The 24,733-nt window shown below is 39.4% G+C and overlaps 1 protein-coding gene across 1 annotated transcript in view; it reads right to left on the reverse strand.

The window, feature by feature from the left end:
- LOC143956835 (uncharacterized) overlaps positions 1–24,733 on the reverse strand; it is a 100,130-nt gene that overhangs the window by 51,625 nt on the left and 23,772 nt on the right. The window contains exons 2-5 of the mRNA XM_077467009.1: positions 24,550–24,732; positions 20,720–20,896; positions 18,194–18,376; positions 435–611 (exon numbers count right to left, since the gene is read on the reverse strand). Of these exons, the coding sequence (XP_077323135.1) occupies positions 435–611; positions 18,194–18,376; positions 20,720–20,896; positions 24,550–24,732 (720 nt within the window). The remainder of the gene's footprint in view (positions 1–434; positions 612–18,193; positions 18,377–20,719; positions 20,897–24,549; position 24,733) is intronic.

Below are 24,733 nucleotides of genomic sequence, written 5' to 3' on the forward strand. Positions count from 1 at the left end.
TTCAGATTTTTTCCTATGGACTATTGTTTTTGTTTTAAAGGATATAAACACTTGCATTGTATTATTATTTTTGGATTATCACATTGAGTCTGTTATTCACAAATATATATTTTCTTATATCTGGTTCTAGATATGTTTTCGTGAGAAACACAAATTATTGTTTGAGGGGTAACTTTAATGTGATTACTTTTTACACTAGTTTAGCGCTACAAGGTGATATTTTATGGTTATTTGGATGGGCAGATTTATATTCACCTTCTTATTTATCTATTTATATATTTAAGTAGCAGCTGGGGGAGGGGTTGTGTTGGCGCAGTGATGATACACTTAGGTGGCGATTTTTGAGGTGTGTATCGAGTTTTAAATAAAGAGAGGTGACTGCTGATTGGTCGCTCTGGGTTCCTGCCGTCTGTATATTAAAGTTTACTACTCACCGATACATTGTGGAGGATAATCCCACCCAATGGAGGATCCGCTCATCACACATTCTACAGAGGAATCGGGAGTCCAATATCCAACCGAACATTTTACTGTCACTGTATCTCCAATATTATAAAATATCTTCTCTGGACTCATCTCCAGTATTGTCTCCTCAGGATTCTTACACAGCTCTGTAAAGTGATGAGAAGAATGAATTACTATCTGAGAGATTTGGGGAACAATGTGAAAAAAGACAATTTCCTGTTGATCCTTTCATCTATCCTGGAGATGTTCTTCTACCAAAACCAATCTATAGTATTCCCCTTTGTTCTCTCAATATACAGAGTGTAGTGGTCAGCAGTATGTCATATACAGCTCAGCATACAGAGTACAGTGATCATGGGTATGTCATATACAGGGTAACGGGGTGATAAGGGTGTGCCCAGGCACATCTGGCAAACCCTGTGCGCACGCCTATGTATGGCATACTCCTGACCACTGCACTCTATGTGATACACTATATATGGCTAGACTTGGGTGAACAGTTTGGCCCCAGCATAAATTTGGGGCGAACATTGGCTGTTCACCCATACAATGGACTAATAAAGATTTAACCCCTTGATCACCCGCCCCAGTTAACCCTTTTAGCCCTTGTCACCAGCGTCACTAGTATAGTGTACAGATCTATATTCTGGTCGCTGTATTAGTGTCACAGGTGATGCTAGTTAGTTTGTTCGTTTCACCGTACAGTCTTTTATAGTGTCAGGGTACCCCCATATATTACCTAGTAAAGGTTTTAACCCCTTGACCACCCCCAGTTAACCCTTTCACCCCTTGTCGCCAGTGTCACTAGTATAGTGTACAGATATTTTTTTCTGATCACTGTATTAGTGTCACGGGTGACACTATTAAGTTTAGCTTTTCTAGCATCATGATACCCGCCATATATTACTAAATAAAGGTTTAAGCCCTTGAAAGCCCCCCAGTACAGGTTTAAGCATCATTTAGGGTCAGAGTCAAACCCAGGCAGCGTCAGATTAATGCCAGTAGTGATAACACCCACACACACACCATACCCCTCCCTTACTGGTATAGTGTCTGAACAGATAGATTTATTTGATCTGATCAAATCTATGTTAGCATCCCCAGTAGTTTAGTGTTCTCAAAAATGCAGCATTCGTTGGATCAGCCCAGATACCTGCTAGCACCTGCATTTAGCCCCTCCGCCCCGCTCAGCCCACCCAAGTGCAGTATTAATCGATCACTGTCACTTACAAAACACAACACACATAACTGCAGCGTTCGCAGAGTCAGGCCTGATCACTGTGAACACTAACAGTTTTTTTTTTGTAGCAATTGAAGCAGTCGCTGACAACCAGTTGCCCTTTTTCCTGTGAGTCACACTAGCTGTACCTTTAAATTTAGAGGCCAAAATGTCCAAACAGAGGTACACTAGTGAAGAGGCCTACACGTTGCTGAGCATGACAGATGAGAGTGATGGGGAAGCCGCCTCATTGTCAGATTCAGGCTCGGAATACGAACCCATAGAGAGCAGCGGCACCCTGACAGATAGCTCTGATGACGGAGTAGTGGTCCCTGCTAAGGCCAGGCGTACCCGACCCCGTTCTTCTGTTGTTGAGGTGCAAGAAGCGCCGGACTCTCGTATGGAGCAGAGAGCCAGCACTAGTGCCGATTATCCTTCTGGTGAACTGGCAAGCATCAGCGGCTTAGTACACCCAATTTTTATGCTGGTCAATTTATCACTGCTAATCCCCATTTGACCCTTGCCAGAGAATGTAAGAATGTAATACCTTTCTGGGCCTATCCCTCCTCATGGACATAGTTAAAAAAAAAGTGAGTTGCGGTCATATTGGTCCACTAACCCAATTCACCATATGCCGTGTTCTCTGCTTCCATGACCAGGACGCAATACGAGAAGATCTTGTGGTTTATGCACTCCAACAACAATGAACTCTGTCATCCTTGGGGTGACCCTAGATTTGATCGGCTCCACAAAATTTGTCACCCTTGTAAACCACTTCAACCAACAGTTTGCAGCCTTGTTTATGTCGGATCAAGTTGTCTGCGTTTCAGTATCTTCCAAGCAAGCGTGCCAGATATGGGGTCAAGATGTATAAGCTCTGTGACAGGGCAACAGGCTATACATATAGATTTATGATTTACGAGGGAAGAGATAGTCATGTGGAGCCCGAGAACTGCCCAGACTACAATTGTTTGGGACTTGGTATCACCCTTATTCGGAAAGGGGTACACTTGTACGTGGACAATTATTACACAAACGTGCCACTTTTTAGTCACCTCTTTGATTGTGGAATTAGCACATGTGGCATTGTGCGATCTAATCGCCGGGGCTTCCCCAAACAGCTTGTAGATTTCTGACTTAGACAGAGGGAGAGAGCATGCTCGAGAAGTAATAATTTGCTCGCAGTGAAGTGGAGGGATAATCGCAATGTTTTCTTTCTGTGCTCCCTTCATGCAGATACGACTTTCCAAATTCCTACGGCGACTGGTGCTGTTGAGAAACCCCTCTGTGTCCAACCTTACAACCTTAATATGGAAGGGGTGGACCTCAACGACCAGTTGATGGCCCTGTACTTAATTGCACATAGAGCCAGACACAGGTACAAAAAAAGTGTCTGTATACATTTTTCAATTGGCTCTGCTGAACGCTTATGTGCTATACAAAGCATCAGGACGAACTGGATCCTTCCTTAAATTCCAGGAAGAGATCATCACAGCCCTTCTGTTCCCAGACGTTGCAGTGCCCCAACTACACAATGTAAATGCAGTGAGCCGGCTGCATGAGAGGCACTTCCCAGAATTCCTCCCTGGTACCTCTACCCAACGATCACCCCAAAGAAGATGTCGTGTCTCTAGCAAGCACAGATATAGGCGTGACCCCCCCGCTATTATTGTCCCTCTTGTCCTGGACAACCTGGTCTTTTTATCAGTGAATGTTTCCGTCGCTACCACACACGAGTATCTAGGGTACAGCACTGCACAGTCCTAGGGCACACTTACACAGGGTCTCCAAAGATGCCATCGCATTTTTAGAGACCCAAACCTGGAACCTTTACAGTTACAAATAAAAGTGTAAAAAAAAGTGAAAAAAACATATATAAAATAAAAAAGCCAAAAATAGTTATTTTCTTGTTCTTCTCTCTCTATTGTTCTCTCTCTATTGTTCTGCTCTGTTTTACTGTATTTTATGCTTAACCGGCAATGTTTTATTGTTACTATGTTTTATTATGTTTGCTTTGCAGGTATGTAATTCTTTTATACTTTACTGTTTACTGTGTTTTATTGTTAACCATTATTTTCATTGCAGGTACGCCATTCAGCCGCAGCACTGATTTATTTATCTTGACAGAAACAGCGTTTGCTCTCACGATAAGTGAATCAGCGACTCCAGCGCTGCAGAAGGTGATTTCACCACCACAGTTAAAAAAAAGAGCATATATGCCGAAGCATGGGGGCAGGGGTGGAGGGGCAATTTGCCCCTAACATTAGGGGCGTATTGCCCCCATGCTTCGGCATTTTTTTTTAGTCACAAATTGCAGTTAAAAAAAAGTTGTTTTATTGAGTTAATGTTTTATTGTTACCATCATTTGCTTTTCAAGTATGCCATTCAGCTGCAGCACAGATTTATTTATTTTGACAGCAACAGAGTTTGCTCTCACGATACGTAAATCAGCAACTCCAGTGCTGTAGGAGGATTTCGCCACATACAGTTGTACATATAAAAAAACGGTGCATATGCTCATCATTAGAAGTGGGTGGATGCAGGGCAGTATTCTAACGGTGGCCCTACCCACCGATCAATCTCTTTTTTCGTTCAGCCCACAGGCCGCATGAAAAAAAAGAACATTACAATATATGCCCAACAAGGACCAGTGACATATTGGTATGTTGCTGGACTTTGAGTGGTTATACCAGAAGGATGCCTGTAGGTTTAGGTATCATCTTGGTATTATTCTTTTCAGCCGGCGGTCAGCTTTCATGTAAAAGCAATCCTAGTGGCTAATTAGCTGCTAGACTACTTTTACAAGCAGTGGAAGGGAACGCCTTGCATGTTTTTTTTGTGCTCTTTAGACCAGCTATAAAAGAACGATAGTACATTAGAATTGCTTGCAAAATTCAGCGATAGTGAATCGTGATTAATTTTATTATTATTATATTATTTTTTATAATTATTTATAGATATTTATTATGTTATAATTTATGATTTTGTGTTCCAAAACTTTATCATACCCGGGATGAAAACAGGAGATAAGACAGGAGTCTTCTAAGTAACATCTTAAACTTCCTATAAGATGTAACAGGGAAATGAGTGCTAGCAGGATTGAATGTTTTTCTCAGTGCATAGTGTGCCACATGTATGCAAAATTGGTGCAACAGTTCCAGGATGGATACCACTGTGACAGATGTGAGCGTGTTTCCCTTCTGGAAGCTCGCATTAGAGATCTGGAGGAGCAAGTTGAAGCACTGGGCAAAAAGGACAACCTTGAAAGAGGTCCTCTGCGCGCTGAGCAGGTGGTCAATAGGGTTGATGTGGAGGGTGGAGGGTGGAGGGGCAAGTCAATATTATCAGATGGGAAGATGAGTTAATGTAGTTAGAGGGAGTGGAAGGTGCTCACAGAAAAGGAAGGCCAGTCTTATATTTGTGCTTCAAAACCAATTTGCCAAGTTGGGTGAAGTTGTGGTGGTGGCAAACACAGAGGTCACTGCTAGATGTCACTGCTACCCCCAACAGCTGGGAGAGCAGCCCATCTAGTAGAGGTGGGGGGTAGTGCAGGTAGACCTAGACAGTTGGTGGTAATAGGGGATTCTATAATCAGAAGGACTGATTGTTATATTCTTAATATCTAAATTTTAATTGGCTTTATTATACTTTATTCAGGATAATAATATTCCCATATTCTCATACTGTGTGAATGCAAAACCTTGAATCAATTAATTCTGTGTTATGGCTTGCATAGCTGGAAAAGTAAATATTTAAAACCTGTCAGGATTTTGATGAATATTGTATATTTTATATATACTTTCAAGGGCTATGTAAAGTGATATTTGTTTATGTTCCAGTTCAATATATATATGTTTTTAGAAGGTCTTTCCTATGTAATTGAGACATATTTTTCTTAGAGACAGACTCACACCCATTTCCTGCCAGTTCATTAGAAGCTAGAATTGCATTTTAAGTAGTAACACATGTTAGCTCTGTTACAACCACTCTTAGGCCTCCCACCTCTGTGGAGGAGGAGTTATCTTTCGGGCGGGAGATTAGAGCCTGGTTAATATAATGAGTGCTGGGAGGAGGGGGGCGCTCTTGAATTTTACACACACAAGGAGAAGGTCCTGTTGGTTTCCTGCCCTTGCCACGAGGCAGATGTACTTGAAAGACCAAAAACAGGCAAGCTAATACATCTCTCTTCACAGCAGACAAAGGGTTATTCCATACATGCAATAACTTTATACAAATGATTAACATTGTACTATTTTTGTAAGCATCCTTTTGTATTTAAATGTGTACAAATAAATACACATTTTTGAATTACGCTGACTCAGATCTAATTAAGGAAATTCGTCTCACAAGAATTGATTGATTTCAACATATACTTAAGACTTTGAAATATCGAAATATTTCAAATATTTCATATATAACAATTGGCGAGCTACAACCAGTTCAATCATAAGTCGGAAGTTTTTTTTTTTTTCTCAACTTCACTCCTTGTGATCAGAGGGGAAAGAATTGATGAACAGAGATTAAACTTCGCAAAGATTGAAAAAGAACCTAGAAGAAAAATCGATCGATTGATTGTGAAAGACCGGAGAATTTCCAGGAAAAAACTGACGGGTTTTTTATTTGGTGAGTAGAAACGTAATTATGGAATTTGTAGCTGTTTTAGCTGATGAAAGTACATTAGAATTTAAAGGTTTATCGAAACAGGTCTCTGATGCTGTTTTATGGAAATTAATGTATGATCAATGCTTTCAGGCAAATGCTGACATTGAGAAGGATAGATTCTCATTAGTTAAAACAAAGAAAAAAGTACGTAATATAATGAAACTTGTTAAAAGTTATAATGATATGGTGTTTGATATGCCAGGAAAACAAAGTCAAAGTGTAACTGAAAATGTACTTTTTGAATCTAGTTGTTCAAATTGTGAGACTTTTTGTACATATATTGAAAATTTAGAGAATGAAATAGAAATTGCAGCAAAGCAGGAGAAGAAATATATTGAACAATTATTGACTGAAAAAATTGAATTGGAACATAGAATTGATGCATTATTGCAATCTCTGAAAGAAAATGAAAATCAAATAGGTTTTTTGGAAAGCTGTGTGCATGGAAATGTTTTAAATTTGTTTAAGACCCAGTTATTACAAGCTGAGATTCCTGCACATGTTCAGTGCTCAAGGATGGAGGATGATGAACATATGACGAAGGCAGCCATCAACGTCATATCCTGTAATGAGTCAAATGTTAATATTTACTCAGACAATGAGAGTGGGAAGTCAGTTGACTTAAATAATACTGATAGTAGGCAGAAATGTAGATTTTCATCGCCATATGCTCAGAGGAAAGTCTATAAAAAGTTGAATAATAATAATACACAAAAGAGGTTGTATTATCCGAAAATTTTGCCCAGGCGTCAAGAAGTTTATTCTGTACGTTGGCACAGTAATCTGAGGTATAGAGGTCATAATAAGCAAATTCATTTTTCTTCTAAGACCCAAAGACAAAGATTGCAAACTGAAAATAGTTCATTAAGACAGGAAAGGTTTAATTATGTAGCATATAACACTCTGAAAACAGTCAGCAGTCCTTAAATTAACTGCAGATATGGTAAGAATTTTCTGGTTTATGTTTAATGGCTATGAATAAGGATTGATTTGAGTTTAAAAAGATTTGGTTGTGACGTTTGGAATATTATTGAGGACTTTGATATAATTTTAATATTTTTATCTATGTGTTATTGTCATGAGTATTAAGTTTTATTTTTGTTTTGTTCAAGCTGAACATTGAAAGGGTTGTATTCAGTCAGCATGGTACTCAGAGAGACAGAGATGATGAGATACATGCCATAGGCGGAGCTAAAGCTTCAGAACAGACAGGAAATGTTATCAGGATTTAGGGAAAAAGGTTCTGAGTCACCTCCAACATTAAAATATGTGACTTCACTTTTAATAGATGAAAGTGGAAGGCCATGGTTACATGGTTTATTAAATGGTAAGAATACTAAATGGTTAATAGATTTAGGATCTGAACTCAGTTTAACTAAAAACAAATTATCTGTGAATATTGATTTTCCAAAATGTAATTTAATTGATTTCAATGGAAAAGAAAATACAGTTGCAGTTAAAGTTTCTGATGTGACTCTCGAAATTCCCGGAATTTTAAAAACAAATATAGACATATGGTGTTGCCAAAATACAGAGAATATTTTAGGCATGGATGTGATTAGTAAATTAGATTGGATTATTGATTTAAGTAATTCTACTATATGGAAAGATTCATCTAGTCCCAAATCTATGTTAATAGATTCCTCAAAGTACAGTAACGTTGTAAGTATTTGTACAGCAGTCGCTGACATGTCTTCAGATTTTAATTGGCCACACACAGGAACCAATCTCGAATTGGAACAATCAGTTAGAGCACATAAAAGTCTTTGGAGTCAGACCAAAATGGATACAGGTTTGTTTAAAGATATTGAGATAGTATTGACAAGGAAGAGAAGAAAGGTTCATTAGTGATTTATAGTGATAGTTCATATGTTGTACGTTATCTATGTAGAGGTTTTGTGGATTCATCCAATAAGACTCTTGTGCAGAAAGAGACATTAGAAGTAGTTTTTGACCTTGCAGAGAGTAATCCTCTTGCATATGCTATTGTAAAAATTCCAGCACATAAAAAGATGATAGTGAGTTATCTGTAGGTAATAGAACAGCAGATTTTTTTGGTAAAGGAAACAGCTTTGCATGGGAGGTTAGTAAATTCAACCTGAAATGGTATCAATTAATGTTGTGAAGAAAGTGGACACACATATTCCTTTAATTTCAGAGGAAAAAAAGGTCACGATCTTTTTTATTTCTTCATAGGTTGCCACAAAGTTATTATTTGGGTCATTAGACCATAAGTTTGTGTCATGACGATAAAGGATTATTGTGTATTTATAGTTCACAGCACCTACAGGTGGGATTCACTAATGATGATGCTTTAACTATTGTTTAGAGGTTGAATAATCATGTTTTTCTAGTTTGGGATATATCAGCAAACTTCAGTTGTGACAGAGGATGTGTAATATCAGGGAATAGAACAGAGATTTCATGTATGATAACATTCACAGTTTGTAGGTATTATTGTGAGGATGTATCGGATAATTAAATCTAGGATTGATAAATGTTGTTGGACAAAGGAAATATTTGGGTTGATGTTGTTACAGTTATTTTTAATGGATGTAAGAAGCAAAATTTCTGATGCTACAAAGTATTCTCCTTTTGAGTTTAAAAGAAAAAATAAAATGGAGTCTGTGTTGCCTCGTGGAGTCATAATTGGTTGAAAAAGGTATACAAAATGGTTCCTCCTCATATTTCTAAGTTTGAAAAAGAAAGTTAATTCATGATAAAAAGTGTCTTTGTTAGTTAAAAATATAAGTTTTTATATTACAATGTTTCTTGATTAAGAGAATAAGAAATAATTTGTATATATATATATTGATAAGGTAAAAAGGTTTGTGTATGTTTAAAATGGTTTTATACAAAGGGTTATTCATAGCAGCCCTTAGGAATTTAGAATGAGACACCCATTGTTTTAGAAAGGTGGGAGGGAAAATACTCATTCTGTGGAACAATATAGCCCAGCGGAACTTTTAAGCTAGTCTTAAAAAGGAAAAAGGTGGGAGTTGGTGTTTAGGAACAGGAGAGGAGACAGTCAATTACTGGAGGGCACACATTCCAGGGAGATTTTTTCTCCAGCACACACAAGACACATATATATCATGAAGGATTGTTATTAAATCCACGCACATATCGGATTTAATCTTCAGAATAATCTATTTTTTGATATTTTACAATTGATATTGTTTTTTGTAACATTTTGTTATTTTGTTGTTAAACCAAAATGATCTTTTATATAAGATAAGCGGTCTATTAAGTAGACCAGGAACAGAAAGGTTTATTTAAGATAAAATTAGATATTGTTGACACAAGTCTAAGACAAGAAAAGATAAAAGTTGATTAAAGAATTGTTAGGCCACACCCAGAGATGGTGACACGTCACAGAGTTTCAGGAGTTGAAACATGGAAAAGTAATTGGGAAAGTCCATGGACATTTTGGGATGTTCAAGAGGTACAAATACTTTCTCAGTTCAGTGAAACAAGTATGTAGAAAGAAAAATGTGGGTATAACAAATTTTATATTCCAAGATAATGATGCTGCCTTTATTTTTTCAGGAATTAAAAATAAAAATCGAACCTGAAGAAAGTGCGTATTCCAAAAGAAAAAGATGTCAGCACAACAAATGAAAAGTTTTAAAGAGAGGAAGTGTATCATCACTACAGGATGCATCTTTTCCCTAGTGACAATTTTATTTGTGATAAGATATATCAAGAACTGCTCAAGTTATATAAAGACTAACAGGAATGAAGAATTACACAACAAAGATCATATGTTATTCAGAAATAAGAGAGATGTAGACATTGATATCAATGCAGATGAACTGAAAAATAAGAACATTGATATCATTACAAAGGACAAAAATGATAGAGTTATTGATATTAGTGCATATGATAAAAATCATAATTTTAGAGATGTTGATATTAATACAGCAGAAGATTTGTATGGATTTTTATGTATTGGTGATGGATATCGTTGTTGTTTACAATTGTATTTCATTCACAGCAATGATATTGACATCAAAGTTAAAATAGAATCCAAAACAAAGTTTGATAAAATGCAGGGATCTTATAGATTAAATAACAAAACCGGAACTTTTGAGTGTAACATATTGTTGAGGAGTTTCTGGTCTATATTTTTAAAGGGTAATGAGTCAACAATTTGGTCTGGAGATGTTACTAATATTATGACAAGATCTGGGAAAATACTTTATTCCTTCGATCAATTTTATTATCTTTTTCAAAGTTTTGTAAAGATATTAAATCCAAAATATTTAAACATCATTGGAGATGAAAAAGGAGACGTTGTAAGAACATGGGATTTTAAAGTTATAAGAAAATTTACTGAAATAAGGGTCAAAATCGATATCTTTATAGTTGATAAGATTGTTCCAGAAATTAATATTTTCCCACAATCTTTGAAAATTATGGAAGATAAAGATAATTTGCATTTGATATGTGATACAAAGATATCTTTACCTCAAAATTCATTGTTGACTTGGAAAAGGAATGATGAGTTTTTGGGTAGTTTTCTTTATAGTTCTACTGTCATAATTCATAAAGGAATTTTTGGTAATGTGAATTGGATTAATAATACATTTGTTTATCAACAAATGAGAGTATCTTTGAATGATACTGGTATATATAAATGTTGCATATCAATAGAAAATTATCCGGTGAAATGTGCAAAGGCAAGTGTTGTTGTTATGTCTCCAAGGAAAACTCCATGTGTCAATAAGAAAAGTTTCTCTGCAAGCCCTTTTCAGATTAACCATTTCCAATCCAGAACTCTTTTGAGAGAAGGAAAGTTTGTCATTGTTTTGTGGAACTTTAATGTTTCAGAATGGAAAATTTCTACAAGGTTTCCACAATGTCAAGGACATCTGGTTAATATGGAATTGGGTATTGAGAGATGGTTTGGAATTAATAATAGAAATTATAACAGGAATAAGCGTGGTATTGTTGAAGGTATTTTAGGAGGGATTGGCACAATCGGGAGTATAACAAATAGTATGGATATTAATACTTTAAAGTCTGATCTAGAAACCGCTGGTTTAGTGGGAAGTAATGGTATTAAAATACAAAGACATTTAAATCAGATTTTAGAAAATATGGTAATTAAAACTGCTAATATAATGGGTCCATCTATTTTACATCTTCAAAATATTACTCTTGATTTGATGAGAAGTGAACAACATTCTCATATAGCCAGAGCATGTCTAGAAATTCAAACGGAATATTCCACTAATTTTAAAATAATTGCGCAAGCATTTCAGAGTGGAATAACTCCTCTTGGCATTTTACAGTATTTGCCCAAAGAATATTTATATGCGATAAATCATACAGATTTATGGGTAAATAAATGGATAGGATGCAAGCAGGACATATGTTATAGTTCTTCTATGATTCCAATAGCTGGAAAAGAACAAATTTTGGTTCCTATCACTGTTTTGGGATTACCTGTCAGTAATACACAATTATTATATTATAAATTACAGTATACAGATTTTGTATTTAACAATGAAAATTCTGAATTAGAACAATTAGATTTGTCATCATGTTTACAATTCCAGTCTAAAATTATATGTTTACCTAATCAAGATAAAAGCATATTTCATTCTTGTTATCATAATCACACATTATGTTCAGCAAGAATTGAAAATAAAATTAATTCTGAATTAGTTACTCGTGTAGATAAAAAGAAGGTTTGTTTTCAAATTATGTCAGATACAAAAAGGGTTAAAACTTTTTTCTCTTCTTGTACAAATACAGAAAACCTAAATCAAGGGTTGTATTGTATAGAAGGAGATATTGTTGCAATAAGTATTAATGGATTGAGAACAAATTTAACAAATATGTTTATGAAAAATATTAGCGCTCTTCCTACACAGTATAATATTTCCCAAATAGATGAATTTCCATGGGAAAAATGGGCAAATATAATTCAAAAGGATCAAGGTTTATTAATAGCTTTGGCTAAGGAATTGCAGAATGCAGAAGTATTGTTTAAACATGAACAAGGTAATTTGCAAGAAATATCACATCAATGGTCAGAATTTTCAGGAAGTAATTGGTGGAAAAGATTTAGTAATAGTGTATCCATGTGGGGAAAAACTTCGATAACTTCAGCAGCAGGAAATATTTTATCACATCCTATTGTAATTATTTTTATTATTATCATGTTATTCCTTATATTCCAGTTATGTTTAATGTTTAGAATGAAAAAATTATATAATCGAATTAGAAGTGATATTAAGAAAGGAGATGATTTGTTACAAAGTAAATTAAAGAGGAAAATGCATTTTGAAGGTATGAATTCAATTGTGCAGGACAAAGCATTTGGAATTATTGAATCAAAGTTTGTTTGAATGTGACATGAATGATGATGGATGAATTTTTAATCTGAAAAATATGATTAGTATTCATATTTCAGAGGGGAATGTTATATTCTTAATATCTAAATTTTAATTGGCTTTATTATACTTTATTCAGGATAATAATATTCCCATATTCTCATACTGTGTGAATGCAAAACCTTGAATCAATTAATTCTGTGTTATGGCTTGCATAGCTGGAAAAGTAAATATTTAAAACCTGTCAGGATTTTGATGAATATTGTATATTTTATATATACTTTCAAGGGCTATGTAAAGTGATATTTGTTTATGTTCCAGTTCAATATATATATGTTTTTAGAAGGTCTTTCCTATGTAATTGAGACATATTTTTCTTAGAGACAGACTCACACCCATTTCCTGCAAGTTTATTAGAAGCTAGAATTGCATTTTAAGTAGTAACACATGTTAGCTCTGTTACAACCACTCTTAGGCCTCCCACCTCTGTGGAGGAGGAGTTATCTTTCGGGCGGGAGATTAGAGCCTGGTTAATATAATGAGTGCTGGGAGGAGGGGGGCGCTCTTGAATTTTACACACACAAGGAGAAGGTCCTGTTGGTTTCCTGCCCTTGCCACGAGGCAGATGTACTTGAAAGACCAAAAACAGGCAAGCTAATACATCTCTCTTCACAGCAGACAAAGGGTTATTCCATACATGCAATAACTTTATACAAATGATTAACATTGTACTATTTTTGTAAGCATCCTTTTGTATTTAAATGTGTACAAATAAATACACATTTTTGAATTACGCTGACTCAGATCTAATTAAGGAAATTCGTCTCACAAGAATTGATTGATTTCAACATATACTTAAGACTTTGAAATATCGAAATATTTCATATATTTCTTATATAACACTGATAGAATAATTTGTCGCCAGGATCGCCTCAACCAAATGTTTTGCTGTCTCCCCGGTGCTAGGGTTTGGCATGTGGTGGAGTGGGTTGATAAATTACTGGGGGGGGGGGCTGGGCATGACCCAGCTGTCTTGGTTCACATTGGAACCAATGACAGAATACATGGAAGATGGAGGCTCCTTATGATCAATTTAATGAACTGGGCTGTAAGTTGAAGGGAAGGACCTCCAAGGTGATATTCTCTGATATATTGCCTGTGCCATGCGCAATACAGGAAAGGCAGAGGGAGATTAGATGGCTAAAGACCTGATGTAATGAGGAGGGATTTGGGTTTCTAGAGCACTGGGCTGACTTTTCATTGGGGTGCAACCTATATGCTAAAGATGGTTTGCAACTGAATGGTAGGGGGTCTGCTGTGCTGTGGGAGAAGTTTATGGGAAGGCTGGAGGAGTATTTAAACTAGGATTAAGGTGGAAGGGTGAACTAGAATTCCATCGGGCAGACAGGTCAATTAAGGGTCAGACATTAATGGAGGGTGGAATCGGGATAGATGGGGGGGAGGGTTATGGCAGGTGACAAGAAAGTTCCATGTTGCAAACAACCATTAGAAATTATAGTGCCATTTGTACTACTAAACAAGATATGAAAAACACCAGAGCAAAATGTAATAATGCATTAAAGTGTTTGTTCACCAATGCCAGAAGTCTGCCAAGCAAAACAGGTGAGTTGGAAGCTCTGGTGCATCAGGAGAGCTATGATATAATCGGTATTGCTGAAACTTGGCTTCATTCCTCACATGACTGGGCTATTAATTTTCCTGGATATGCACTCTTTTGGAGAGACAGGGCAAAAAGGAAAGGTGGAGGGGTCTGTCTCTATGTGAGAAGTGATCTCAAAGTGAGTGTGAAAGAGGACCAGGTTGATGGAGAGTGTGATGAGTCTGAAGCATTATGGGTGGAACTGCATACAGATGTGCGTAGTTCAAAGTTAATCATTGGAGCTTGTTATAGACCACCCAATGTTAATGAGGAGGTGGAGACTTACAGATGGAAAGGGCTGTAAGGGCAAAAAATAAAAACCGTAGAGGTTATCAAATACCCCCAAAATAAAGCTCTATTTGTGGTAAAAAATTTTGTTTGGGTGCAACGTCGCACGACCGCGCAATTGTCAGTTAAAGTGATGCAGTGCCGAATCGCAAAAAGTGCTCTGGTAAGGAAGGGGGTAAAATCTTCCGGGACTGAAGTGGTTAAAAAAAAGCTATAAACAATAATAAAAGAGCTATATAAAAATGAAGGAACACTAGTGTTGTTTAAATGTTACAAAGAATATAACAGAATATGTAAAAAGGAAATCAAGGACGCAAAAACTCAAAATGAACGACAGATTGTAAAAGATAGTAGGACAAACCCTAAAAAATTCTTCAAATATATTAAGAGTAAAAAGGTCAGGTCTGAGCATGTAGGCCCTTTACAAAATAAGATATTTTCCGGCGTATAAGACGACCTTTTACATGTAAAAAAATTGGCCAAAAAGCAGGGGTCGTCTTATACGCCGGGTCAGCCCCTCGGATGGCTGCTTGGTGTTCGGTAATACTGTATGTAGCTTTGGCTACATACAGTATATACCGCTGAGCCAATCCTGGTGAGCGATGTATTCAAATGAATACAAAGCCTGCTCGGATTGGAGTAACGACCTCTGCCAATCCGAGCAGGCTACAGATTGGCTTGGAGAGTCAGAGAGGCGCGGGCTGATGATGTTACAGCTTCTGCCAATCCAAGCAGGCTTTGTATTCATTAATAGAATACATCGCTCGCCGTGATTGGCTCCAGCAAATGCAGGAAGAAATAAGAAATATGAAGCCTCGGAAGCCTCGGGAGCCTCGAAAGCCGGGTCATCTTATACGGTAAGTACAGTTTTAAAAGCGTTTTTGTCATGTAAGATTAGGGGGTCGTCTTATATGCCGGGTCGATCGCCTTATACACCGGCAAATACGGTAATCTAGAGTGGGTGACTGGGGACAAAGAGAAGGCGAATGTATTAAATACTTTCTTCAGCTCTATGTATACAAAGGAGCATGGGGGAGCTCATGTTCATAATGGGGGTGGTAGTGACATAGCCCCAAATCCACAATGGCTCAAAAGGGATATGGTCCAGAAATATTTAGACAGACTAAAGGTCAATAAAGCACCTGGACCTCATGGCATCCACCCACGGATCCTAAAAGAATTGAGCTCTGTAATTTCAAAGACATTGTATCAAATTTTTAGTCGCTCATTAATGACGGGAAAAGTACCACTGGATTGGCGAAGGGCGAACGTGGTGCCCAAAACCTTGGACAGAGGGGTGGGGGTGGACATCTTTGCAGATGACAACAAGCTATGCAGTGGAATAACGTCCTCACAGGATGTCTCCAATTTACAAGCCAACCTCAATGTCTGTCTAATTGGGCAACTATGTGGCAAATGAGGTTTAATGTTGATAAATGTAAAGTTCTGCACTTGGGGGCTAAGAATATGCATCATACATGCTAGGGGGAGTACAACTGGGGGGATCCATACTGGAGAAGGATCTGGGGGTTTTGGTAGATGATAAGCGAGCAAAGTCCTTTCTTGTATATGAGAGGTATGGACTCCAGAGAGAGAGAGATCATTTTGCCCCTCTGCACAAATCATTAGTAAGACCTCACCTGGAATATGCAGTTCAGTTTTGGGCTCCAGTTCTCAAAAAGGATATCGGGGAACTGGAGAAAGTGCAGAGAAGGGCAACCAAACTGATGGGAGGCATGGAGGAGCTCAGCTATGAGGAAAGATTATAGATTAAGGGGGGATATGATCACCATGTACAAATATATAAGGGGTCCATATAGTGAACTTGGTGTTCAGTTATTCACTTTACGGTGAACACTGAGGACAAGGGGGCACTCTTTACATCTAGAGGAAAAAAGATTTAATCTACAAATACGGAAAGGTTTCTTCACAGTAAGAGCTGTGAAAATGTGGAATAGACTCCCTGCAGAGGTGGTTCTGGTCGGCTCAGTAGATTGGCTTAAGAAATGCCTGGATTATTTCCTAAATGTACATAATATAACTGGGTACTGACATTTATAGGTAAAGTTGATCCGGGGAAAATCTGATTGTCTCTCTGGGATCAGGAAGGATTTTTTTCCCCTGCTTTGGCAAATTGGATCATGCTCTGATGGAGTTTTTTTTTCACCTTCCTCTGGATCAACTGTGGGTATAGAATTGGGTATATGGGATTGTATGATATATATATTTTTTTATGGTTGAACTAGATGGACTTGTGTCTTTTTTCAACCTGACTAACTATGTAACTATGGGAGTTATTTACTAAAGGAAAATCCACTTTGCACTGAAAATGCACTTGGAAGTAAAATCGCTGTAGATCCAAGGGGGACATGCAAGGAAAATAATTTTTTTTTTAGCTTGCACATGATTGGATGATAAAATCAGCAGAGCTTCCACTCCTTTCAGATCTACCCCTTAGATTTAGAGTGACTGCACTTCCAAGTGCACTTTCAGTGCAAAGTGGATTTGCCTTTCGTAAATAACTCCCTATGTCTACTAGACTCTTGTTTGGGCAGATTTAAAGCGGAGGTCCACCCTAATTAACAGTCCTACGTCTATGTGATCCCCCCTTCCCTAATCGCTAGATATCCCCTTACCTTTCTGATGTCTTCTTCTGTTTTCTTCCTCTTTCAAATTTCCTGCCTCTGGAGATTCCGGAAAGGGGCGGAGCCGCCGTGGAAATGGGCGGGGCTTCATCGACAGGTCAATTCTTCCTGTCGGCCGCAGGGGCTCCTGGGATCGTTGTTTTTATATCCCAGGAGTCTGTGCGGCGTCTGTACGGGGCGGGACTTCCTACGACGCCGCCCGTTGTGATGACAACCTGTGCAGTTGATAGCGGCGATACTGCGCATGCGCGAGATCGGCGATCTAACGGGCAGTGCATGCTGGTCCATCAGCATGCCCGTATCCCGGAAGAGGATGCCTGTGGGCTTCACATGCCCACAGGCAAAATGAAAACGATCAGGATGAAATTTTATAAGTTCTCCAATGCTACCAAAACGGACAGACAATCGAGTTGAAAACAGAAGAAGTGAGTGCTATATTTAAAACTATTATTGATTGTCATATTGCCAACAAAAAAAAAGTGGAATCCCGCTTTAAGTGAGTTATTCCTAAAAAATTACGGACTAAAATATAAAATGCCAAATTTCTAGGCAAAGCAATTGTACCACTTTGAGTCGCAAAAATCTAACATAATCATCCCGCCAGGGTGGCTACTAAACAGACTGTCTGCAGACGACGGGGGTTGGTTTACTAAAGGAAAATTGAGTTGTTCACTTTGCAGGAGAATTTTCTCTTAGCTTGGAGAATGTGTTGAAAATTCAGTTTGCAAAAGACTAACCAATCACCTGCAAGAAAAAATGCTGTATTTTTGCTTCAACTTGATTGGATAATAGCTGCCAGCGATTCATTAGGCAAAGTGAAAATTCCCTAGAAAAGTGCACAACCTATTTTCCTTTAGTAAATGAATTAAAATTGACTTGAATCAACATGAAAGTAATAAATAGTACTCACCTATACAGGTAATAGTGGGAGGAGTCCACTCCTGGGAGGCATGGGGGTTCTCACATGTCATTGCAGATGATGATGGATAATATCCAGACCGACACCGGACTCTTATCACTTCATTTTTATTATAATACTTCTTGTGTACAGAGATACTCCCCATGTTTGGTATTGTTGGAGGAGAACATTGTGCTGTGGAAGAAATGAAACCTTTATATGTATATAATAAATGTGGACATGTAATATACAGTGGTGTGAAAAAGTGTTTGCCCCCTTCCTCATTTCCTGTTCCTTTGCATGTTTGTCACACTTAAGTGTTTCGGAACATCAAACCAATTTAAACAATAGTCAAGGACAACACAAGTAAACACAAAATGCAATTTGTAAATGAAGGTGTTTATTATTAAAGGTGAAAAAAAATCCAAACCATCATGGCCCTGTGTGAAAAAGTGATTGCCCCCTAAACCTAATAACTGGTTGGGCCACCCTTAGCAGCAACAACTGCAACCAAGCGTTTGCGATAACGTGCAATGAGGCTTTTACAGCGTCCTGGAGGAATTTTGGCCCACTCATCTTTGCAGAATTGTCCTAATTCAGTTACATTAGAGGGTTTTCGAGCATGAACGGCCTTTTTAAGGTCATACCACAACATCTCAATAGGATTCAGGTCAGGACTTTGGCTAGGCCACTCCAAAGTCTTCATTTTGTTTTTCTTCAGCCATTCGGTGGTGGACTTGCTGGTGTGTTTAGGATCATTGTCCTGCTGCAGAACCCAAGTTCGTTTCAGCTTGAGTACACGAACAGATGGTCGGACATTCTCCTTCAGGATCTCTTGGTAGACAGCAGAATTCATAGTTCCTTTTATCACGGCAAGTCTTCCAGGTCCTGAAGCAGCAAAACAGCCCCAGACCATCACACTACCACCACCATATTTTACTGTTGGTATAATGTTCTTTTTATGAAATGCAGTGTTCCTTCTACGCCAGATATACTTGGACACACACCTTCCAAAGAGTTCCACTTTTGTCTCATCGATCCACAGAATGTTGTCCCAAAAGTCTTGGGGATCATCAAGATGTGTTGTGGAGAAATTGAGACGAGCTTTGATGTTCTTTTTGCTCAGCAGTGGTTTTCTCCTTGGAACTCTGCCATGCAGGCCATTTTTGCCCAGTCTTTTCCTGATGGTGGAGGCATGAACGCTGACCTTAACTGAGGCAAGTGAGGCCTGCAGTTCCTTGGACGTTGTTGTGGGGTCTTTTGTGACCTCTTGGATGAGTCGTCGCTGCGCTCTTGGGGTAATTTTGGGCGGCCGGCCACTCCTGGGAAGGTTCACCACTGTTCCATGTCTTCGCCATTTGTGGATAATGGCTCTCACTGTGGTTCGCTGGATTCCCAAAGCTTTGGAAATGGCTTTATAACCCTTTCCAGACTGATAGATCTCAATTACTTTCTTTCTCAATTGTTCCTGAATTTCTTTGGGTCTCGGCATGATGTGTAGCTTTTAAGGATCTTCTGGTGGACCTTACTGTGTCAAGCAGCTCCTATTTAAGTGATGCCTTGATTGTGAACAGGTGTGGCAATAATCAGGCCTGGGTGTGGCTAGAGAAATTGAACTCAGGTGTGGACAACCACAGTTATAGTATGTTTTAACAAGGGGGGTAATCACTTTTTCACACAGGGCCATGATGGTTTGGATTTTTTTTCACCTTTAATAATAAACACCTTCATTTACAAATTGCATTTTTTGTTTACTTGTGTTGTCCTTGACTATTGTTTAAATTGGTTTGATGCTCCGAAACACTTAAGTGTGACAAACATGCAAAGGAACAGGAAATGAGGAAGGGGGCAAACACTTTTTCACACCACTGTATATAGAATCGGTCTGACCAATAAAACCAACTTGGGGGAACCTCCATCAGAGTCAGTGATATAAAATGTAGCATTATTTCCTGTGTTAATAAAGATTGAAGGCGGATGGGAAGAATTCAACAAATAAGCTGCCAATGAAATGTTATTTTTTGCATTGGTACAAGTTCCCCAGGTGTAAAAAAACCACATTCAACATACTGTCCCCGATCATACATCGAAAAAGAAAAAAATTCTAAATTCAAAAGTTCATAAATGAATATCTTATTTAGTATATAGAGAGGATAGAAGGTATCGGTAAAGAAACATAATGCAATATCTGAGAATAAAACCCTGATCTCCCCCATGTTCCCCAGGGCAGTGCCCCTCCCCCACCAACCAGGATATTTTCTGACATCCCCTTTCCTATTAGATCAGAAAACGAGTATTTTTCATTTTACAGATTAGACTCCCATTGATCACAATGGAATTCGGCATCTGAACTATTTAGAACTCTGCTTGACCCAAATCCAGGGCAGTTTGTCTCATCATTAATATGTATAGAGCAATGCACCAATCAGGTTTTAGTTTACATCAATTTAGAATGGTCGGACCAATAAATAAAGAGAGGTGACTGCTGATTGGTCGCTCTGGGTTCCTGCGGTCTGTATATTGAAGTTTACTACTCACCGATACATTGTGGAGGATTATTCCACCCAATGGAGGATCCGCTCTTCACACATCGTACAGAGGAATGGGGAGTCCAATATCCAACCGAACATTTTACTGTCACTGTATCTCCAATATTATAAAATATCTTCTCTGGACTCATCTCCAGTATTGTCTTCTCAGGATTCTTACACAGCTCTGTAAAGTGATGAGAAGAATGAATTACATCTGAGAGATTTGGGGAACAATGTGAAAAAAGACAATTTCCTGTTGATCCTTTCATCTATCCTGGAGATGTTCTTCTACCAAAACCAATCTATAGTATTCCCCTTTGTTCTCTCAATATACAGAGTGCAGTGGTCAGGAGTATGTCATATACAGCCCAGCATACAGAGTGCAGTGATCATGGGTATGTCATATACAGGATAACAGGGTGATAAGGGTGTGCCCGGGCACATCTGGCAAACCCTGTGCGCACGCCTATATATATCTATAGTATTCCCCTTTGTTCTCTCCGATGCTTCATAAAGGTTATGTAGGTGGGTGGTTGGGGGATGGAGGAGGTGGGTCAATAGACAGGACCTCATACCATTATCTTCTCCTGGGGGGGGTTCAGCCTGGGGCACCCGGAAAATAGTCAGATGGGGTGTGCAGCGTAAACTTGTGGGTGTGGCAAAATTGTGCTAATAGTGGGAGGGGCTAAAGCTTGAGTATACTCACTGTGTACTTGGTACTATAGGGCAGTGGTCATCATCCCTGTCCTCACGGCCCACTAGCAGGCCAGGTTTTATGTATTACCTTGGGGGAGATGCAGACTAGAATATGGCAATCACTGAGCAGCAAATGATATCACCTGTGATGTATTACATTATGTTCGTGTAATACAGGTTTTATTGGTATAAAAAGCTAAATATACAAAGTATACAGTAGCACATATAAGGTCAATACAAGGGGTGACAATATAATCATCATGGGACATATATAAGCCAACTTAGATACAGAGGGGATGGTGTCAAGGCACCACGGAAATATTGGTGTATAACATATGAACCAAAGACAGTTTACCAACAGTATAGTATATACCTAGTTTCCTCAACATTCCCGGTTTGTTAAAAGTAGCAGGAGATACACAACAGCAAGCAGACCACATCTAACGGAGGGGGTATATTAGCCCAGGGTTTCTGGGGTCTGCAACCATCTATCCCAAATGTTGCCGTATTTTGAAGGGCATCCCCTATGTGAATATATAAGTTTTTTGTATTTCAGGCTGTGATTCACTTCCACCAACCACATCTTAAACTGGGGGGGGGGGTCTCATCCAATGCCTTGCTATAGTTTTCCTGGCCGAGAATAAAGTTTCATTCAAGAATACTTTCGTAAATGTAATAATGTCTGGTTCTGGATATATGCCCAGTAGGCATGGCTTAGGGTTCAAAGTAATAGGGGACCCCATGGTGTCATGGAGAAATTGCACAATTTGAAACCCCGGGGACAGTCCCAGAGGAGGTGGTAGAATGTTCCTGGCGCTGGTTGCACATGCCACAGTTGGCTGTTTGATCATGCCCGGTGGATAATGTATATCTGTGTGAGACAGTCAGATAGTTTAGGGGGCACCAGTTTGCAGTTAACCAAGGCCTCACTCCATTCCTCATCCTCTATCGCCCCGGTACTCTCCTCCCTCCTGGTTCTGAGTGCATATGCTGATCTAGACGCCGAGGGCATGAGCAACATGTTATAGAAAGTGGATATCAGTTTTTTGGGATCTAGACTACATATTACTGCCATAAGGGGATTCACTTCTAGTGTGGGGGGACCAGCCGGGAATTGTGTTCTAACAGCATGTTTGAGTTGGAGGTACCTGAAGAATATTTGGGGTGAAAGTCCATATTCATCTCTCCGCCTGCCAAATCCCTTTATGTCACCATCAGAGATCAGATGGGACAAGTAGTATATCCCCCTAGATCTCCAAAGCTCTGAATTGGGCATGGAGTCAAATTCCATTAGGTCTAAATTGTACCAAAACGGGGTGTGCTCATGTAGGGAGGGAGATTGTAGTTTGGCTGTTGCTATGGCCCATATGCGCCTATAGTGGTGGAACAGAGACGTCTTTTCTTTAGCCAGACGCATTAGTTGCGTTCGGCCTGTGATGGCCACTAGGGGGTCTCCAGTGGAACGGGACCATTTGGGACACAGGAAGGTAAAAAATGTGGTTCTGTCTATTTTCCCTATGTGAAACAGTTGTGACAGTTGTGCTGCTATATAGTACAGATTAAAATCAGGTAGTGCTGAGGGGAATCTGTTGGTGGCCCTTGAAGGACCACTGCCAGGAGGGGTATTACCTCGAGCTGGAGCATGGGAGATTGGCCTGGAAGGATCCTAACACAGGAGGCAATTGGAGGCGTGTGCACAGGGTGTGCTGAGTGTGCCTGGGCACACCCTAATCACCCTGTGCGGTGCCGAATCCCCCTGCTTCCTGGCATTCCCTGTCTCTCCCCTGCAGTGCTGCCAGCTTTCCTCCTCCCCTCTCCCGCTGGCTGCTGCAGGGGATGTTTTAGGATGAATGAATGAATGAACACTGTGATTGATCTGTACCCATCACTTCTGTGTTTCTTCTTAACCAAAGCTTAGTAAGCTATGTTTACTATGCTTCAGTCTGTGAATGAACAGGAAACCGCTTAGCAAAGAGCACTTCCCATTCGTTCACTGTCCAGTACAGCTGAGGCTGCAGAGAAAGGGACTGGGGAGGCTCTGTCCTCAGTCCTCAGTCCTTTTCCCTCTGTTTAGACCCCTTGATATTTCACCAAAGCCCCCAGTGGAGCTCCTAAAAAAATTTGTAAAAAGATAACTCTGGGAGGGGCAGAGGCTGTATGATTGGTATTTTTGGCGTTGTGTTCCTCATGTTTAGGGATAAGCTTCGAGTTCGAGTCAAATTCAATTAAAAAGAAAAAATGGTGTGGAGTTCCCCCCAAAAATCCATACCAGACCATTTATCTGAACATGCAACCTGGCAGGCTGCAGGAAAAGAGGGGGGGCAAGAGAACGCCCCCCTCCTGAACTGTACCAGGCCACATGCCCTCAACATTGGGAGGATGCTTTGGGGGTCTGTGACCCCTCAAAGCACCATGCCCTCATGTTGATGGGGACAAGGGCCTCATCCCCACAACCCGTGGTTTTGGGGGTCTGCGGGCGGGGGGCTTATCAGAATCTGGAAGCCTCCTTTAACAAGGGGACTCCCAGATCCCAGCCCCCCCCTATTTGAAATGGTAAGGGGGTACAAAGAAAGTGTAAAAGAATGTTAAAAAAGACACACACAAAAGTCCTTTAATAAAAATAAAAAATAAATTAAAAAAAGATTCCAGCGGTGGTAATCCACTCTCTCCGGGGTCCAGCGATGGCTGATCTGATCCAGCGACGGGTGATCTCTCCATCCAGCACAGCGCATCCATCCATCTTCTGTCTCCACCGGAGACACTGCGGGAATCCCGGCAGCCTGACACTTCTTAGCTGAGGAGGGGGGGTCCACCCCTTACCTGACCTCGCCCCCTCCGACGCAAGGGGAAAGCTGGGCTTCCCAAGTGATGTGCAGGTGACCCGGGGGTTGGAGTCAAAACGCCTTTAAAAACATCTGAAAACCGCCCAAAAAGCTAAATCCCATTCATTTTAATGGCACCTGTCCACACCTGTCACCTGACGCAAAACGCCCAAAAAATGCCCTGAGCTCAAAAAAGAACATGGGCTTCTTTGGGGCAGATGACAGGTGGTTTTCTGCCTTTTACATTGGTGACCTGAACAAAAACGTGGCAAAAACACATAAAAAATGTGGTCATTATAAAGTGATAAATAGTACTCACCTGTACAGGTAATAGTGGGAGGAGTCCACTCCTGGTAGGTGTCAGGGTTGGTACATCTCATTGTGAATGATGATGGATAATATCCAGTATTACACCATACTCTCACCTCTTCTCCATTATTATAATACTCCTTGTATTCAGGGATATACGCCGTATTTGGTATTGTTGGAGGAAAACATTGTGC

The sequence above is a fragment of the Lithobates pipiens genome, unplaced genomic scaffold (assembly GCF_037356315.1).
Source record: "Lithobates pipiens isolate NorthernLeopardFrog02 unplaced genomic scaffold, aLitPip1_a1.2 Scaffold_44, whole genome shotgun sequence".
Taxonomy (NCBI): domain Eukaryota; kingdom Metazoa; phylum Chordata; class Amphibia; order Anura; family Ranidae; genus Lithobates; species Lithobates pipiens.